Here is a 15,150-nt window from a genome sequence, read left to right on the forward strand (position 1 = left end):
CTTGGCGTCTGTGCTTTCAGGGAGGGGGCGGGCCTGGGCTCGAAAGACTTGAGCCTAGCCTCTCCGAGGAGTCCCGTCCCTTCGACGGAAGTAGAATGAAGCCAGCCGGAAGTGAGGCGACGTCTTCCATCGCGTCTTCCTCCGCGCAGCGAGGCGACCGGAGTGACTGGGCGGGCGGGGGGGGGGAAGGTCGGGTGTCAGCCAATCGGCTGCAAGGAGGGCGGGACTTCCTGCGCGGGCGCCAGAGCGGCCGGCTGCCCGGCGCTCCGTGGTTTCCAGCTCGCGTGGTGGCGGCGGCGGCGGAGCGTCTCCGTGAGGAGGTGCGCGGGGCCATGACGTCAGCGTCCACCAAGGTTCGACCTCCCTCGCGGACTGCGCTCCCTGGCGGCCACGGGAGGGTGGGCCCCCTGCCTGGCTCCCGGCTGGTGCGCGCTGGGCGGGGGGCGGGCTGATCGGAGGCTGGGGTGGGACGGCGCGCTGCCGGCCCCCCGTAATGCTGCTCCGCCCCTAGGTTGGAGAGATCTTCTCGGCGGCCGGCGCCGCCTTCACGAAGCTCGGGGAGCTGACTATGCAGCTGCATCCAGTGTCGGACTCTTCCCCTGCCGGGTACGTGAGACCAGCCTAGGACCTGGACGCCGAGAGCAGTCGCTTGGATCCGGTCACAGACACGACCCTCTCTAGCGCAGGGAGATCATATTAATTCCTCTGTGCTGCTTGGCCCAGGGCAGTGTAGTTGTTGATCATTGTTGAATTAGTGAATGACAGGTTGAAGATACTGCCAGGTCCACAGTCCCCCGTTCCCCCCCCCCCCCCCCCCCCCGCTGCAAACCGACGTACTGTCTCCCACCCACCCCGAGCCTTGTGGAATCAATCCCTCAGAGTGTTGCTACACATCTTTCAAGGGTTCTGTTTGTAAGCCCCCCTACTTTTTGCATTGGTTTCTGTGGGTTGTTTGTAGCAGCTGGTACTTGATGAAAAGAGATGTTTTCAAGTGGCTCTGGATGCAGTTTCATGTGGCTAGCGGTTTGTCCCAGGGCTTTTCTTAAGGAGGTCCTCTTTACCAATCTTTGAAAGGTGCCCCGGAGACTAGGGGGAAGAGGCTGCTTGGCTGTGGACGGAATAGCCTGTGGGCTGGCTCCACACACCCCTTCCATTTTTGCTACCACCCTTCTCCCCTTCCGACAGTGCCAAGTGGACGGAGACGGAGATAGAGATGCTGAGGGCTGCTGTGAAGCGGTTTGGGGACGATCTTAATCACATCAGCTGTGTCATCAAGGAACGGACAGTGTGAGGGGGGGTGGCTGGCAGAGAAAGGGGAGGGGTGGGCACCTTTCTTCTCCTTACCCATCGTCCTTTCTCAGAACCCCCAGCTCAGCATCTTTCCTACTTCGTTGCTTGTTTGTTTTAAAGCATTTCCTTGAAGACTGAAAGAACATAATAATTGTGGCAATTGGTCGGAAGTTCAGGAGATGCAGTGTTAATTAGGACCTTCAGAGAATTTTATTTTCAGGTGCCCAGATACTTAATGGGTGTATTTGATGATGAGGGTTCCCTAGCTATTTATATAAATCCTTGAGACTAGTATTTCCAGAGATGCATTCTGGACTAGTTAGTTGTTCAGGATCCATAAAAAAGTCTCAGTCTACCTTTCTGTCACCACAACATACCTGGTGGCCCTGTACATCCATACATCTCTCCCAGAGGATCATGAAAAGGGCCTTCCTGGCTGCTCTGTTCAGGGACTCCTTTCTTCATAACCCATTAGCCCTAAGGGGGCGCAAAGCTGCTGAGTGTGGGGGGGGACCCCTTATTCCACATGGATTAGGGCCTTGATCTGGATATTTATGAAGAACTCCTAGAATTCCTTCAAAGTGGTCCATTATTCCTCCCCTCCCCTCTTCCCTCGGCTTCTCTGATGAGTCTCCCTAATCTGCTTTCTCTTATCTTCAGGGCTCAGATAAAGACCACTGTAAAGCGAAAAGTATATGAAGACTCTGGCATCCCTCTTCCAACTGAGTCACCTAAGAAAGGGCCCAAGAAGATGACATCTGGGGTCCTCTCACCTCCAACCGCCCCTCCACCCAGCAGCTCCAGTGTCCCTGAAGCTGGGGGTCCTCCCCTAAAGAAACAGAAGGCTGGTGAGGGCTGTGGAGTTGCTGCCTAGGGTAGGGGTTAAAGGTCCTATCTGAGACTCAATGAGAGAATTGGGCCTGGGTCAAAGGACAGGTCGCTCCTCTGTACTCTGTGGTGATTTCAGACCGGGTAGAGGGGTGTGTCGAGCATGAGGCTTTGGAGAACCGGGAGGAGGGAAAGCAGTCAGGAAACCTAGAACCTAGCCTATGCCCCCCCCCCCCCCAGATGTGACACTCAGTGCTCTGCACGACTCGGACGCCAACAGCGACCTGGTGGACGTAGAAGGGCTAGGAGAAACTCCTCCAGCCAAGAAACTCAACTTTGACCAGGGTAGGAGTCGTCCTCCCCCTCCCACATGGCTGGGGTGGTGAAGCAGCGCTCACCTGGATGGCCGGGGAGGGTCCCAGCAGAAGCCCCGTTCTCGTGCAAGGGCTTCAGAAGGGAAGACACTCAGTGCAGGGGGTTGGGTCAGTTAGTAATATGATGTTTGAGGAGGTGAGGCTTTCTTGGAAACATCCTCCGGGCTTGCTCCATCTCGGTCCGTTTTACTTCCTGTTCCAGACAGCCTGACCCTGGACTCTGGCCTTCTCTCGACCTCTGCTGATGCTCCTCTACTCTCCTGCTGAGCCTGCCACCTCTGACCCTCACTGTTCACCGTGGACCTGTGGATCACCGGGGACTCTAAGCAAGGACTGCGTGAGAGAGGGTCCGAAAGCCACTGGAGCTGTCCACCTTGTTCCTGAGAAACATGTGCCCTCACCCTCTGACCTCCGTCTGATGGACATTTTTATACAGAAAATTATAATAAAACATTCTCTCGGCATGCTGCTGCTGCTGCTCTCCCTCTCCTCAGCCCTCGGGCCGGCCCCTTCTCAGTAGCTCTCACCACCCTGCCCGGAGCAGCACAGCCAATATTGGCAGACTCACTTCCCAGTGCCAATATTTCTGTGCTGCTAGAGCCAGGAGAGCTGGGTGTGGGCAACCAAGGCTCCACTCTGCTCTGTGGGGCCAGAACTTACTCCCAGGGCTGCTGACAACTGGTACTGACTACCTGGGGATTTTAGAGGGGCTCTTTCCGGTGTTCAGACTCCCCTGCCCCACCTTGCCAGAACTCCACGACAATAGCGCGGACAGGTTTTGTTCCTGTGCTGCTCCTCCAGGGCGGCCTCCCCCACCCTCGCTCTAACACCACAGTGTGGTTTGGACGTGGCCACAGTGCCGCACAAACCACAGTGTGCTGCTGGGGCGGGGGCAGGACTCGGATGGGTCGGGAGGAAGACGGCACAAGGCAGCACCGTGAAGACCCCCCGGGATGGAGGGTGGAGGAGGTGCGGACGGCAAACATGGCCCCCCAAAAACATGGCCCCCCAGCAATCGTAGTTTAGCAGGCAATAGGAAGGATAGGGCCTGGGAGATGGCTTCAGTGTGATAAGCTTGGCACACTGTTCACCTCTGGAGGAATTCAGCTCTGGGGATCCTGAGGCTAGGGGCAGAGGAAACAGAATGACCAGGGAAGACCAACAGACTGCCTCCCGACAAAGGCAGGGACCGAAGGCTTTCTGTGTCCATTCCTCCCTCCCTAGGTCAGAACCCAAGAGAAATGCTAGAAGAGACAGGGCCAAGGACAGCAGGGTTGGGAGTTGGCAGTCCAGAGGTGGTGGGGCTGGAACACGGTTGAGAGAGGGGGGCCGGAAGTCACCCTGGGCCCTGGGCCTGCCACAAGATGGAGGCCAAAGGCAGGAAATGGAGGCCAGGGAGAAAGGGGAGCAGCAGAGCCCAGGGAGAAGCCCATCTGGACCTGAGGGCCAAGTATTCAACCCCAAGTGCTGCTGCCATCCCCATGGCCCCCCAAGACCCACGCCCCACCCCTACAGCAACACTCATTAGCCCATTCACCAGGCCCAGGCAGGCAGGCCCACCCCTGAGAGCCACGTTTAAGCAGAGACAAACATGTCTCTCCCCACCCCCAACCGTAGGCCTTCCCTTAGCCTTTTCCTCCTGTCCAAGACTTGATTTTAAAAAGAATCTCCCAGAAGGCAAAAGTTTCTTCTGGAAATTAAAACGAAAAACTCTGTAATACCCAAATATTAATCTCCCAACTCTCATCCCACCCTTAACCACCACCAAGCTTCCGACACACCCCCCAAAACTCTTAGCAATCAAAAAAATCTAAGATGGTGTGTGTAAGCAGTCTTTTTAGGCCCCCCTGAGGATGTCAGACCCTCTCCAAGACTACTACCTGTTCTATATCAAGCCCTGCCAAGGCCTCCTGCTCCTTAGACCTTCCAGAGCCCCCCAAACAACTGCTATACCCAGCGCCCATCTCAGCAAAGCTTTTGTGGGGGGTAAAAATTATCAAACACTATCCTAATGTCTGGGGATCCTGGGAGGCTCTCAAGTCTCAGGCTTTGGTTTCAATCTGGGGGGCTACATCTTAGGGGTACAAGAGAAAGGTTCTCTGGTCATCCCCCCAATTCCAAGAGTTACAGAGCCCAACCCCACCCCAGCACGCACCTCCAAACCTCCCCCCCAACCGCCACGTCTCTCCTGAAAACAGGGGACACTCTCCTCCCCACTTACCTCAGCTACTCTCCCCTGAGATCCTGGTCCCCTATTTTGAAAGGAGCAAATTTGGGGGTGCATCCCTCACATTTGGGGTGCAGGAGAAAAGAGTCGCCCAGTCGCATCGCTGGCCTCCTTCCTCTCAGCTGGCTCAAGGACTGGGGGGTGCCCTGGGGAGGGGGACCCCCACAAGAGAGCTCTGGAGGGGTTCCTCCACTCCCAGTCAGAACTGGGGACACCCCCCCCAAAACCCGTCCCAGCCCATCCGTCTCCAACTCGGCGGGAGAGGCAGCTGCAATGCCCCAGTCAGATTCCCCCAACACTACATTCCTCACCCCATCTAGAGGGGTCCCGGGGCCCCCAAAAAATCCCAAAAAAATCTAGGACGTTGGGAAGACGGTCCTGGACTAGCTACCCAAATTTGGGGTCCTTAGATACCCCCGTTTTTTCAGGAAAATTCTGTCTTTCTCCTGCCTCCCGCCAGCCCTGCTCTGTCCCGATGCCAATTTTGGAAGTCACTCCCTCCCTCCTTCCTCCTCCCGTTTCTCCAGGCCCCCCCGCTTGGGGGCTAGGGTCCAGGACACCTGGCTTCCAGACCAGGGGACACTCTTTAGAGGGCTAGGGGCCAAGAGGTCAAGCTCATTGCCCCTGTCTCAAGGAAGCAGGAAAGCCCGATCCTCCCCTCCCCTTCCCTCCCCCCTGGCTGGTCTCCGTGGTGGTTTAGGAAAGCCTGGAGGACTGGAATCTGCCATTGCTATTGCACAGGCAGGTTTTTTTTTTTTTCCTTGGGTTGGGGGGGTGGGCGGTGGGAGGGAGAGAGGGGAGGAGAGCCGAAGAGAACAGGGACCTAGGCGGGAATATCTGGCCTGGCTTACCCTCTAGCCCCTGCTGCCGCTGGGAACCCCTCCCCCTCAGTTCACCCTCATTCCTAGTCTGCTTTCTGTTTGGGGCTTTTATCCTAAAAAATCAGGGTGCAGGAATCAACTCCTTGTAGCCCACTTCAGGCCCTCCTTGTCAGTTTCAGCAACACTACATTGGTCAGACGCACCCACTTTAACAAGAGACACCTCGTTTTCCTCTAAACTGATTTTTTTTTTTCTTCCATGAGAAATCGGGGTTCAGAGTGCGAAGCCACCTCTTCCCCCTCAGCTCAATAAGCCATATCCTAATAAGTCTATGATGAAACATACCGCTTTTTCCAGGCTTCTCCCTTCAAACCCTTGGCTTATTTGGGGGTTCACTAAAATAGAACTTTCTGGAATTTGGGGCAAGAGGGGGCCATCAGCAAAAGACAACCTAAACCAGAAATGTGCTCTAGAATAGGTGAGCTTCTAGGCTGATCTCAGTTTAAGATCTATCTCCGCGTCACCAAAGGTGGCCAGTGACAAGACACCCCCAAATCGGACACCCCCAAACTATCCTACAGGGGGAGGGGTGTTCTCATAGTCTCTCCCCCAGAAGAGTTTCATACCTAAACATGTACACAGGAATATCCTCCCCTCAAAATGAGTTTCCACAAGATTCAGATATAAAACTTTGCCCCCCAAAACAAGTCCTCAACTACAAAGGCCTTCGAACTTGCTCCGAGCTTCCTGCTCTGCCTCCAACTCAATGTATGTTTCCTAAAAAGCTCCAAATTGAATTTTATGTCCCCAAACAATCTCTTCTAAACCTTGAAACACAGAACACTCGGAAGGATCTCCCAGTAGACCAAAACAACAGAGATGGGCAGGCTCAAAATCAGGGTCATCAGAATCCCACGCCCAACCTTTAAAACTTCCAACTTGCTATTAGCTCTCAAGACTAAAAAACAGGCCCCATGGGCTATAATAACATCCTATGGCAAGCAGCACCCCAAAACTGGCCACATACCTAACTCCATCCTGACATCAAAGGGAGCCCTTGGTGTTTTCACCTCGAATTTGGAGGTTAAAAATTGGATAGAGACCAAAATAACCCTGACAAAGGAAAGACACATCTTCATCCAGAATCCTTAGGTTATCCTGATCTGCTGTTTTGTTTGTTGTGTGTCTGTTTGCTCAAAAACAACAAACAAACAAACAAAAAAAAAACGCCCCCCTGGAACGGAAGGGAGAGGCCTCAGGCCCACTTCTGCAGCTCCATGGCCGGTCATTCTTGGTCAGCTACATATGCTCCTGACGCCATAACCAAAGAGCTCCTGCTTTGCCCCTGGGCTCAGCTCTAGCCCCTCTTCTTCAAGCAAACCTCATCCTCCCACCACAAGGCTCCCCAAACAAAAATCTAAGGGTGTGGTCCCTGCCTGTCTCCTGGATGGAGTACTTAAAATAAGGTTACCGCTTCTTCCTCCCTTTCTCCTCAACCCTGTCTTTGTTTACTCCACCCAACGTTCATATTAATGTTCAGTAAAAATTCACGCCTATCTAATTAGAAAAGACAGTCCTGTGTTCCCAGGCTCAAGACCCCACTCCTCGTCCCAACCACTCCCCTCATTCCAAGGCCAGTTCCACGAGAGTTCCAGCCTGAGTTTCCTTCGGAGGCCCTAACTCTTCCGTCCTCTACCTAAGTGCCCCACTAAGAGACAGAGGTGCAGAATAAACTCTCGCAAAGAGAAGGCAGCGGAAGGTTTCGGTGGCCCAGACTGAACGCATCCAGCTCCCTGGTCTGAGCACATCCCCAGCCGGGAGGAGACCTAGGGGCGAAGCGAGGCTAGTGCTCGTCCGCCCCCTCGTGGAAGGATGCACACATTGCCGAGCTTTGCCTACTTGCCGCGCTGGACCCCGGCGTCCCGCCAGACTCTAAGCGCAGCCGACCGGCGGGTGCTCGAGGCCCTAGTGAGCTAGGACTGACCGAGAGCAGCAGGGCTTTGGGAGGGAGTCTGTCTCTCTGGATCCCTAAAAGGGTTCAGGAGAGAGTCTGGAGAAAGAGGCCGGACGCCTAGGTCTCCCGAACGTCTCTCGGTCCCCACCCGGGGCTTTCCCCACCTCCTCGAGGGGAAGCAGCTGCAGGAGCCGTCCGGTCGCAGGACAATGGAAGGAAACGAACTAGAAATCATATCCGCCCTCTCCTTACCCCGCCTGGTCAGAGCCCCTCCTTTTGTGGACCCTGCCTGTCAATCACGCCTCCTTTTCCCACTGTCTGAGCCCCCTCGGGAGTCCACTACCGCCCGCCCAAACCAGATACCACTTGGGCTCTCTATTTGCTCCCTGATTCCAGTACATTGGAAAGGGGAGTTTTACGGTATTTCCTTTCTCCTTCAACAGGCACTCTCTTCCAAAACCCAAAACTCAATTCTCGCTGTCCCAGGTCCTCCGACGACACAAGGCTCCCATATTACCACCTTCTACATCACTAACCTCTCCAATTCTAACATCCTCATCCTCGGGTGCTCGTTTAATGAACCAACCCCCCCCCCCCCACGATACGACCACCCCACGATTCTGAGATACAGCGTTTAAGACAGAGACCCCGCCCCGGGCTCACCATCTGGAGAGCGAAAGAGGAAGGAAGGATACCGACCCACGGGTTCACCCCACCTCTACCCCCGCCCCCGACATCCCGGCCGGATAAAGGAGCCGAGGCCGAAAGAGAAGAGAGACCCCGCCCCCCTCGAGGAGAGAAGCCGCAGCCCCTGCAGGACAGGGGTAAGAACCAGACCTTGAAGAAATCAGACTTCTGGGTCCCCAAAGTGGGCTGGGGTTTGTTGATGGTAAGAAGACTTGAATCCCAGAAATTATGCTAAAAAGAGATTGGGGAGTATGGGATCTAGAGATAGGAGGCGCATGGGCGTGGAAGGGTGTGGGCTGCAGATCATATGTGGTCCCCAGGCAAGGTCTGGTACCTGGGACCCAGGCGCGCGGGAAAGCAGAGAAAAGGAAGGTAATGGATGAGGTAGCTGGAGTCGAACCAACGCACTGCTTGCGGGGGGTGCGGAAGTCCTCACGCTCGCCCTTCAGGCGGAGGTACGAGAATTTCTAACCTGTTTCAAGAGCTCTGCGATCCAGCAAAGGCAAAGAAGCGACGGCTGAGGGCAAGATGAACGAGATGAATTAAGTGGGGCTGGTGACGCTGGGCCCGCTATCTGATGGCTTTGACTCTAGGGGCACCCCGGGAAGAAAGCACCAGCAGAAAAGAGAATGTATCTTAGGCATGCCTGGATCCCCTAACTTTCTCCGTGGCTGGCGCAGGCCTGGGTCGCTATGGGTTCCCCAGCGGCTCCAGAGGGAGCGCTGGGCTACGTCCGAGAGTTCACGCGCCACTCCTCCGACGTGCTTGGCAATCTGAACGAGCTGCGCCTGCGCGGGATCCTCACTGACGTCACGCTGCTGGTTGGCGGGCAACCCCTAAGAGCACACAAGGCAGTTCTTATCGCCTGCAGGTTCGAGGGGGTAGGGGTCCTGGGACTAACTGGGTAGAGAACAGAGTCACAAGGCCGTGGAGAGGCAATCCGGCGCACGAGGGAAGTTGGGGATAGTGGCCCCCACCTGTAATCCAGAACTGGGGAGGCAGAGGGGAGGGGATGGGAAGGAAGAAGAGAAGCCTGGAGGAGCAGCCAAGAATTGGGGCAGCCGTGCTAGTTGGGAAGCAAGACTCTAAAGTGTCCTGTGTCTCCTTTGGTCCCCCACTTCCTAACATGGCCCAATCGTCTCTTCTCCAGTGGCTTCTTCTATTCAGTTTTCCGAGGCCGGGCAGGAGTCGGAGTGGATGTACTCTCTCTGCCTGGGGGGCCAGAAGCCAGGGGCTTTGCTCCGCTTCTGGACTTCATGTACACTTCAAGGCTTCGCCTCTCTCAGGCCACCGTACCAGCTGTCCTTGCGGCTGCCACTTATTTGCAGATGGAACATGTGGTCCAAGCCTGCCACCGCTTCATCCAAGCCAGGTGAATGAACCACGGGGTTTGTGGTCTCTGTGGAAGTGGTGCTCCGCGGATTATGGGCAAAAACAGGATTAGGAAACGGTGTTAATGGCCGTCATACTTTCTCTAGCTATGAACCTCTAGGCATCTCCCTGCGGCCCCTGGAGGCAGAACCCCCAAGCCCGCCGACAGCCCCTCCACCAGGTAGTCCCAGGCGCTCAGAAGGACACCCAGACCCCCCTACTGAGTCTCGAAGCTGCAGTCAAGGCTCCCCGAGTCCAGCCAGCCCAGACCCTAAGGCCTGCAACTGGAAAAAGTACAAATTTATTGTGCTAAATTCTCAGACTTCACAAGCAGGGAGCCTGGTTGGGGAGAGCTCTGGTCAACCTTGCCCCCAAGCCAGGCTCCCTAGTGGGGACGAAGCCTCCAGCAACAGCAGCAGCAGCAGCAGCGAAGAAGGACCCATGCCTGGTCTCCAGAGCAGGTAGAGAATCTGCAGCTCCCGAGAGTTTTAGAGACTGGCCTGCTCTAGGAGGCAGAGCCATTGAGGGGCAATCTGGGGGTGGGTTTCAGAGAAACTAGCCCACCTCAGGGAGCTGGTCAGAGGCCAGAGGGCATGTGGCTTATTGATTAACATTAGCTCCCTTCCAGAAGATATAGGTCCATATTTTCCAGGAAAAAAGGCAGCATTCTCTCCTCCCCACCCCGGGACATGTGTGTGTGTGTGTGTGTGTGTGTGTAGGTTAATCCCTAACCTTTTCTGTGGCTCCTACCATCTGCCTAGGCTATCTCTAACTACTACCACTGCGCGATTCAAATGTGGAGCTCCAGCAAATACCCCCTACCTCTTCACACCCCGCGCACAAGAGACTTCTGGATCAACTTCTAAGCAGCCTCACCCACCACCAGGTAAGAAAGAGCCCTTCTTTCTCTTCTGGCTTCTCTCCTGTGGCTGTTCCAGGTCAATCTGGACCAAAAGACCTCAGAAAAGACCTGTTTAACAGTTCCCAAACTTGACTGCAAATTGGACCCTTCTGTGAAGTTTCACCTCATCAGTCAGAATATCTGAGTGGCGACCAATCATAAAAAAAAAAAAAAAAAAAAAAAAAAAAAAAAAAAAAAAAAAAAAAAAAAAAAATTTAAGTTCTCCATGTACTTCCAAGAAGCAGCACAGTTTGGGAAGTTCTGGCCTAGCCCAATCCAGGACTGAACAATCTGCCCAGAGTTTGGCAGGCCTTCTCTGGCAGTCTGTCACCCAGAGTGAGGCAAGAAAGGAGAGAAACAGAAACCTCCACCCACTTGCAAGAACCTCCACATACTGTCACTACCATCGAAAAATTATAAGCATACTACTAACTATCCTACAGACTATATGGCTGTGAGCAAGCCAAGTGAGTCCCCAGGAGCCTTCACAGTAAATTAGGGGTTAAAGAGGCAAACAGATCCTACTAGTGTTCTGTTGTGGATTCACTGGTACCTGGGAAGTCCTCGATGAATAAAAACTAAGGTTGTCATTGCTCTCCACCCTTCCCAGGAGGTGAGTTTTTCGGCTGCCAGAACTGTGAGACTGTGGCCGGTTGCTCTTCGGGGCTGGACGCCTTAGCTCCAGGGGACGAGGAGAAGCCCTATAAATGCCAGCTGTGCCGCTCTGCCTTCCGCTATAAGGGCAACCTGGCTAGTCACCGCACGGTGCACACAGGTAGGAGGGGGGTCTTGGTCTTCACGCCCATCGTTCTCTTAAGGCGATCTGACTGTCTTCCTCCCTACTTGCAGGAGAAAAGCCCTACCGCTGCTCCATCTGCGGAGCACGTTTTAACCGACCAGCTAACCTAAAAACGCACAGCCGCATCCATTCTGGAGAGAAACCGTACAAGTGTGAGACCTGCGGCTCGCGATTCGTCCAGGTTGGGAGAGGGCTGGAAGGCGAGTGGGAGGAGCGTTGAGGGTTCCGCCCCTCCCGGGGGCGCTCTCAAGGCTCCGCCCCTCCTCAGGTGGCGCACCTCCGCGCACACGTGCTGATCCACACCGGAGAGAAGCCCTATCCATGCCCCACCTGCGGAACCCGCTTCCGCCACCTACAGACCCTCAAAAGCCACGTTCGCATCCACACGGGGGAGAAGCCGTACCACGTGGGTACCCTACACGGCCCAGCCGTTATCCCCCACGTACGCAGGCAGGGGCCTGGTCTGGCCACCGGGGCTAGATTCCTTGGAAAAAGAGTCCGAGTGAATCAGGGGCTTGGACTGCGGAGAGAGGCGGGGTAATTGTTGTCCCAAGGCGCTAACAGGTGTTGATGCGTTTGTTAAGTAAGGCAAGGCCCTGGGCGCCCCAGGGGAATTCTGGGTGTGAATGCTGAAGGGCTGATTGTCCGCGGAGAGCTGGACAGTTCCCCTTCCCGCCCCAACCAAAAGGTGGTTGTGGGAAGGTGGGGCCCTAACAGACCTGTCCTCCCACAGTGCGACCCCTGCGGCCTGCATTTTCGGCACAAGAGTCAACTACGGCTGCACCTGCGTCAGAAACACGGGGCCGCCACCAACACGAAAGTGCGCTACCACATCCTCGGGGGGCCATAGCTGGGTCCCCCCCACACCCGAACCACACTTGCTCCCTGGGGGCTGCAAAAGCTCCAGGCCCAGGCTTGGCTTCCCTGACGGGCTTAATATGGGAGTGTGCCAGGCCACTCTGGTATCAGAAACTTCTGTCACCTTAATTTCGTACTGGGGAGAGCAGGGGTGGCAGATCCTGGCTAGATCTGTCTCCGTTTTGCTGGTCAAAACCTCTTCCCCACAATCCAGATTGGGTAGCTAGGGGGCTGGGGAAAAGGAGAGACACAACTTGCTCTCTTCACGGGAACCGCCCCCCCCCCCCCCCAATTTCAAATGGTTTGTCTGTAAATATAATTTATTAAGGCCTGTGGGCGGCACAGGGCCTTTGTTCTGTTTGCATTTCTGACTTGCCTCTTCCACAAGTGTGATCAAAAGTGACCCGAATCACAGAAGGTGAGGGCGCTGCTCTGCTGGCAGGGCGACCTAGCACTTGGCTCTCTCCTTTGTTTTTGTGGTGGCTTTTCTCTCTGGAATCGTCCCTTTTCTGTCTGTCTGCCTGTTGGTTTGTCTGTCAGTTCTAGGACTGCAACCTTCAGCTTTCCTGGGGCAAACCCTGAGAACATGGAAGATTGGGTAAGGAATCCTCTCTGGTATTCCGATGGTGCAACTCCTGTTAGCAGGCTAGTCATAGAAAGAAACCTTTCAGGTCTGGGAGGGTGATGGGAACTTTTTGATGAACACAAAATATAGATGATAAATTCCTCCTGAAGGTTGGGGATGTGGGGGCTGGATTCCTCCTCCTCCTCCTCATTCTAAATGGATGTGGGTAGTCTTTCCTGCAACAAGGCATACCATCTAAACTGTTCCATTGAGCTATCCACCTGGGTTTGAATGCACTGTGTCCATCTCAGACAGAGCCTGCCTCAGGGTCTGAGCTGAGCCCATGATCCACTGGGACTGAGTTAGGATCTCCATGGGGAGAGAGCTAAAGATCTGTACCAGAGATTTTACGACCTGTTCTTATCTGTCCAGTTCCTAAGAATGTTATGACCTCCAGAGAATTAATGACATTCCTTACCTTGAATACAAGTCTGACCCATCCTTTAGTGCATGAGCAGCTGGGTTGGAATGTTCCTTAGGGTTCAATATGCCCCTTTGTCTTTGAATATGTTTTTGGACAGCTTCTGGAAAGTGTCCAGATTACAAAACTTTCCTCTTTCATGGGTGCTTGGTAGTTTTCTTACCTGGGAACCTGGGTCTGTGACTCAGTCTTCTCCCACTACACTCCTGTGTGCGACCAGTGAACGTACTGGACTTTACAGGGGAAGATTAAAGGGGGCCGAGTTCCATGCGACCAGTGAACGTACTGGACTTTACAGGGGAAGATAAAGGGGGCCGAGTTCCATGCGACCAGTGAACATACTGGACTTTACAGGGGAAGATAAAGGGGGCCGAGTTCCATGCGACCAGTGAACATACTGGACTTTACAGGGGAAGATAAAGGGGGCTGAGTCCCATGCTGGATGTGTTGTCATTGGAGGATTAGTGTTTGGAATTACGTGCTTCGAGGCTTTAAAAGACTGGTTGGTGGATTGGCCAAAGGCCCCTTCTATGTGAACAGGTTACCAGATAGTGTATGAGGTTAGCTGAGGGCTGCAGGTCCCGGTATAGACCATGTAGATGAAAGTGTTAGGGATGGAGTTCCCTGGTTAGACGGAGTGTCTGGAATGTTAGACAGTATTTGGGAGCCTTGATTTATAGTCCTGCTTCTTGCTGCCCTGAGACCTATTTGATGATAGGACTTGGGTAAGAAGACTTGAATTTGTAAGGCGGAGCTTCCAGAATTAAGTCAGCTGAGGGCTGGTGAGCAAGCCATTCCTCCCCTTTCCTATCACCTGAATGTAGAATTGAAGGTGGGTGGGAACAGAGGAGAGATTGAGAAGGTATTATGGTTTCTGTGTGGCGGACTGGATGGGCATGTGGGAAGTACCGGGGTGAGATGTTAGCTCCTGCAAGATCAGATCCTTGGAATAAAGAAGCCTCTCATGCCCTCTGTGTGTCCTAGGCTTCTGTTTATGGGGAGGGGAAGGGGGCTGGGGACTTGGATTCTGTGTTCATGTCACTGTTCATCCCACCAGTCCTCTTCAATGGTCCTGGTTCTCCCCTCCCTGCCCAAGCCTTCCGGCTCATTGTGTAGGAACCAGTGACTTCATGAAGCTTATCGGAGCCACCTGCATCCTGCTGAAGTCACTTCCTGACTTGAGGTGTGGAGGCTGCAGGGAGAAAGTAGGAAGCACCAAGAAGCTGGGAAATGCATCCATGCAAGTAGGGGTTCTTAACACTTGTGACCTACCCACCCGTCACACACAACCATCTCCAAAGAAAATGGGTAGGGCTTGGGTCCCATAAGAACAACAGAGGTGCTGGGTGGCGGTGGCACACGCATTTAATCCCAGCACTCGGGAGGCAGAGCCAGGCAGATCTCTCTGAGTTCAAGGCCAGCCTGGTCTACAGAGCAAGTTCCAGGACAGACTCCAAAGCTATACAGAGAAACCCTGTTTTGAAAACAAAGACAAAAGGAACAACCGAGGTGAGCTAGAACAAGCAGGAGAAGGCCGAGTGCATCACTCTGTGCCCGCTCCACCTCCCAGCCCTAATGTCTTGGAATCTATCCAATGTCCACTACATGTCTTTTTTTCCCTTGACCCATGTGTCCAGGGTGCACAGGTGTGTTCTAGCCCAAGGCCAAAAGTCACTAATTCTAGTGTTACCTCACTCTGGTCTTTCCTCAGCTGTGACAAAGATGAATGTGATTATGTTTCTTCAGTCTAGTGTTCTGCCTGATCATCTATTTTAGGGACTGCTTGGATTTCTTCATTTTTTTTTTTTTTACAAGTCCATAACCTAGGTTATATTTGAAAAACAAAAAAAAGCGGCAAAATACTAAGCAAAAGTTTCTGTCGCCTTCCACTCCAGCTTGTCCCCTTTTTGAAAATAAGACCAGCTACTTACCATCTATTAAATGGCAGGTCTTAAATAGAGCATTTTAGTGCACAAGACTTACTAATTTAGCCC

At 53.9% G+C, this 15,150-nt stretch overlaps 2 protein-coding genes across 10 annotated transcripts; both read left to right on the forward strand.

The window, feature by feature from the left end:
* The first annotated feature begins 219 nt into the window (after positions 1 to 219).
* On the forward strand, positions 220 to 2,956 carry CUNH17orf49 (chromosome unknown C17orf49 homolog). 8 transcript variants are annotated; one of them, XM_052756464.1, is made up of 6 exons: positions 223 to 353; positions 512 to 606; positions 1,186 to 1,287; positions 1,951 to 2,138; positions 2,359 to 2,463; positions 2,695 to 2,956. In XM_052756464.1, the coding sequence occupies exons 1-6, from the start codon at positions 333 to 335 to the stop codon at positions 2,757 to 2,759; spliced, it is 576 nt and encodes a 191-aa protein (XP_052612424.1). In that variant the 5' UTR covers positions 223 to 332; the 3' UTR covers positions 2,760 to 2,956. The 8 variants fall into 8 exon arrangements, with proteins under 8 accessions (XP_052612426.1, XP_052612424.1, XP_052612428.1 ...); XM_052756462.1 differs by having other exon boundaries at positions 228 to 425; XM_052756463.1 differs by having other exon boundaries at positions 229 to 425; positions 2,699 to 2,956.
* A 5,232-nt stretch (positions 2,957 to 8,188) lies between these two features.
* Bcl6b (BCL6B transcription repressor) lies at positions 8,189 to 14,125 on the forward strand. 2 transcript variants are annotated; one of them, XM_052756733.1, is made up of 9 exons: positions 8,189 to 8,318; positions 8,862 to 9,052; positions 9,332 to 9,553; positions 9,660 to 10,013; positions 10,314 to 10,438; positions 11,064 to 11,228; positions 11,303 to 11,433; positions 11,521 to 11,658; positions 11,986 to 14,125. In XM_052756733.1, exons 2-9 carry the CDS (start codon positions 8,874 to 8,876, stop codon positions 12,100 to 12,102), a joined length of 1,431 nt encoding a protein of 476 aa, XP_052612693.1. In that variant the 5' UTR covers positions 8,189 to 8,318; positions 8,862 to 8,873; the 3' UTR covers positions 12,103 to 14,125. The 2 variants fall into 2 exon arrangements, with proteins under 2 accessions (XP_052612693.1, XP_052612692.1); XM_052756732.1 differs by having other exon boundaries at positions 8,250 to 8,383.
* Positions 14,126 to 15,150: the final 1,025 nt, after the last annotated feature.

This window comes from Peromyscus californicus, unplaced genomic scaffold (genome assembly GCF_007827085.1).
Source record: "Peromyscus californicus insignis strain IS unplaced genomic scaffold, ASM782708v3 Scaffold_3__1_contigs__length_106647218, whole genome shotgun sequence".
Lineage (NCBI taxonomy): Eukaryota > Metazoa > Chordata > Mammalia > Rodentia > Cricetidae > Peromyscus > Peromyscus californicus.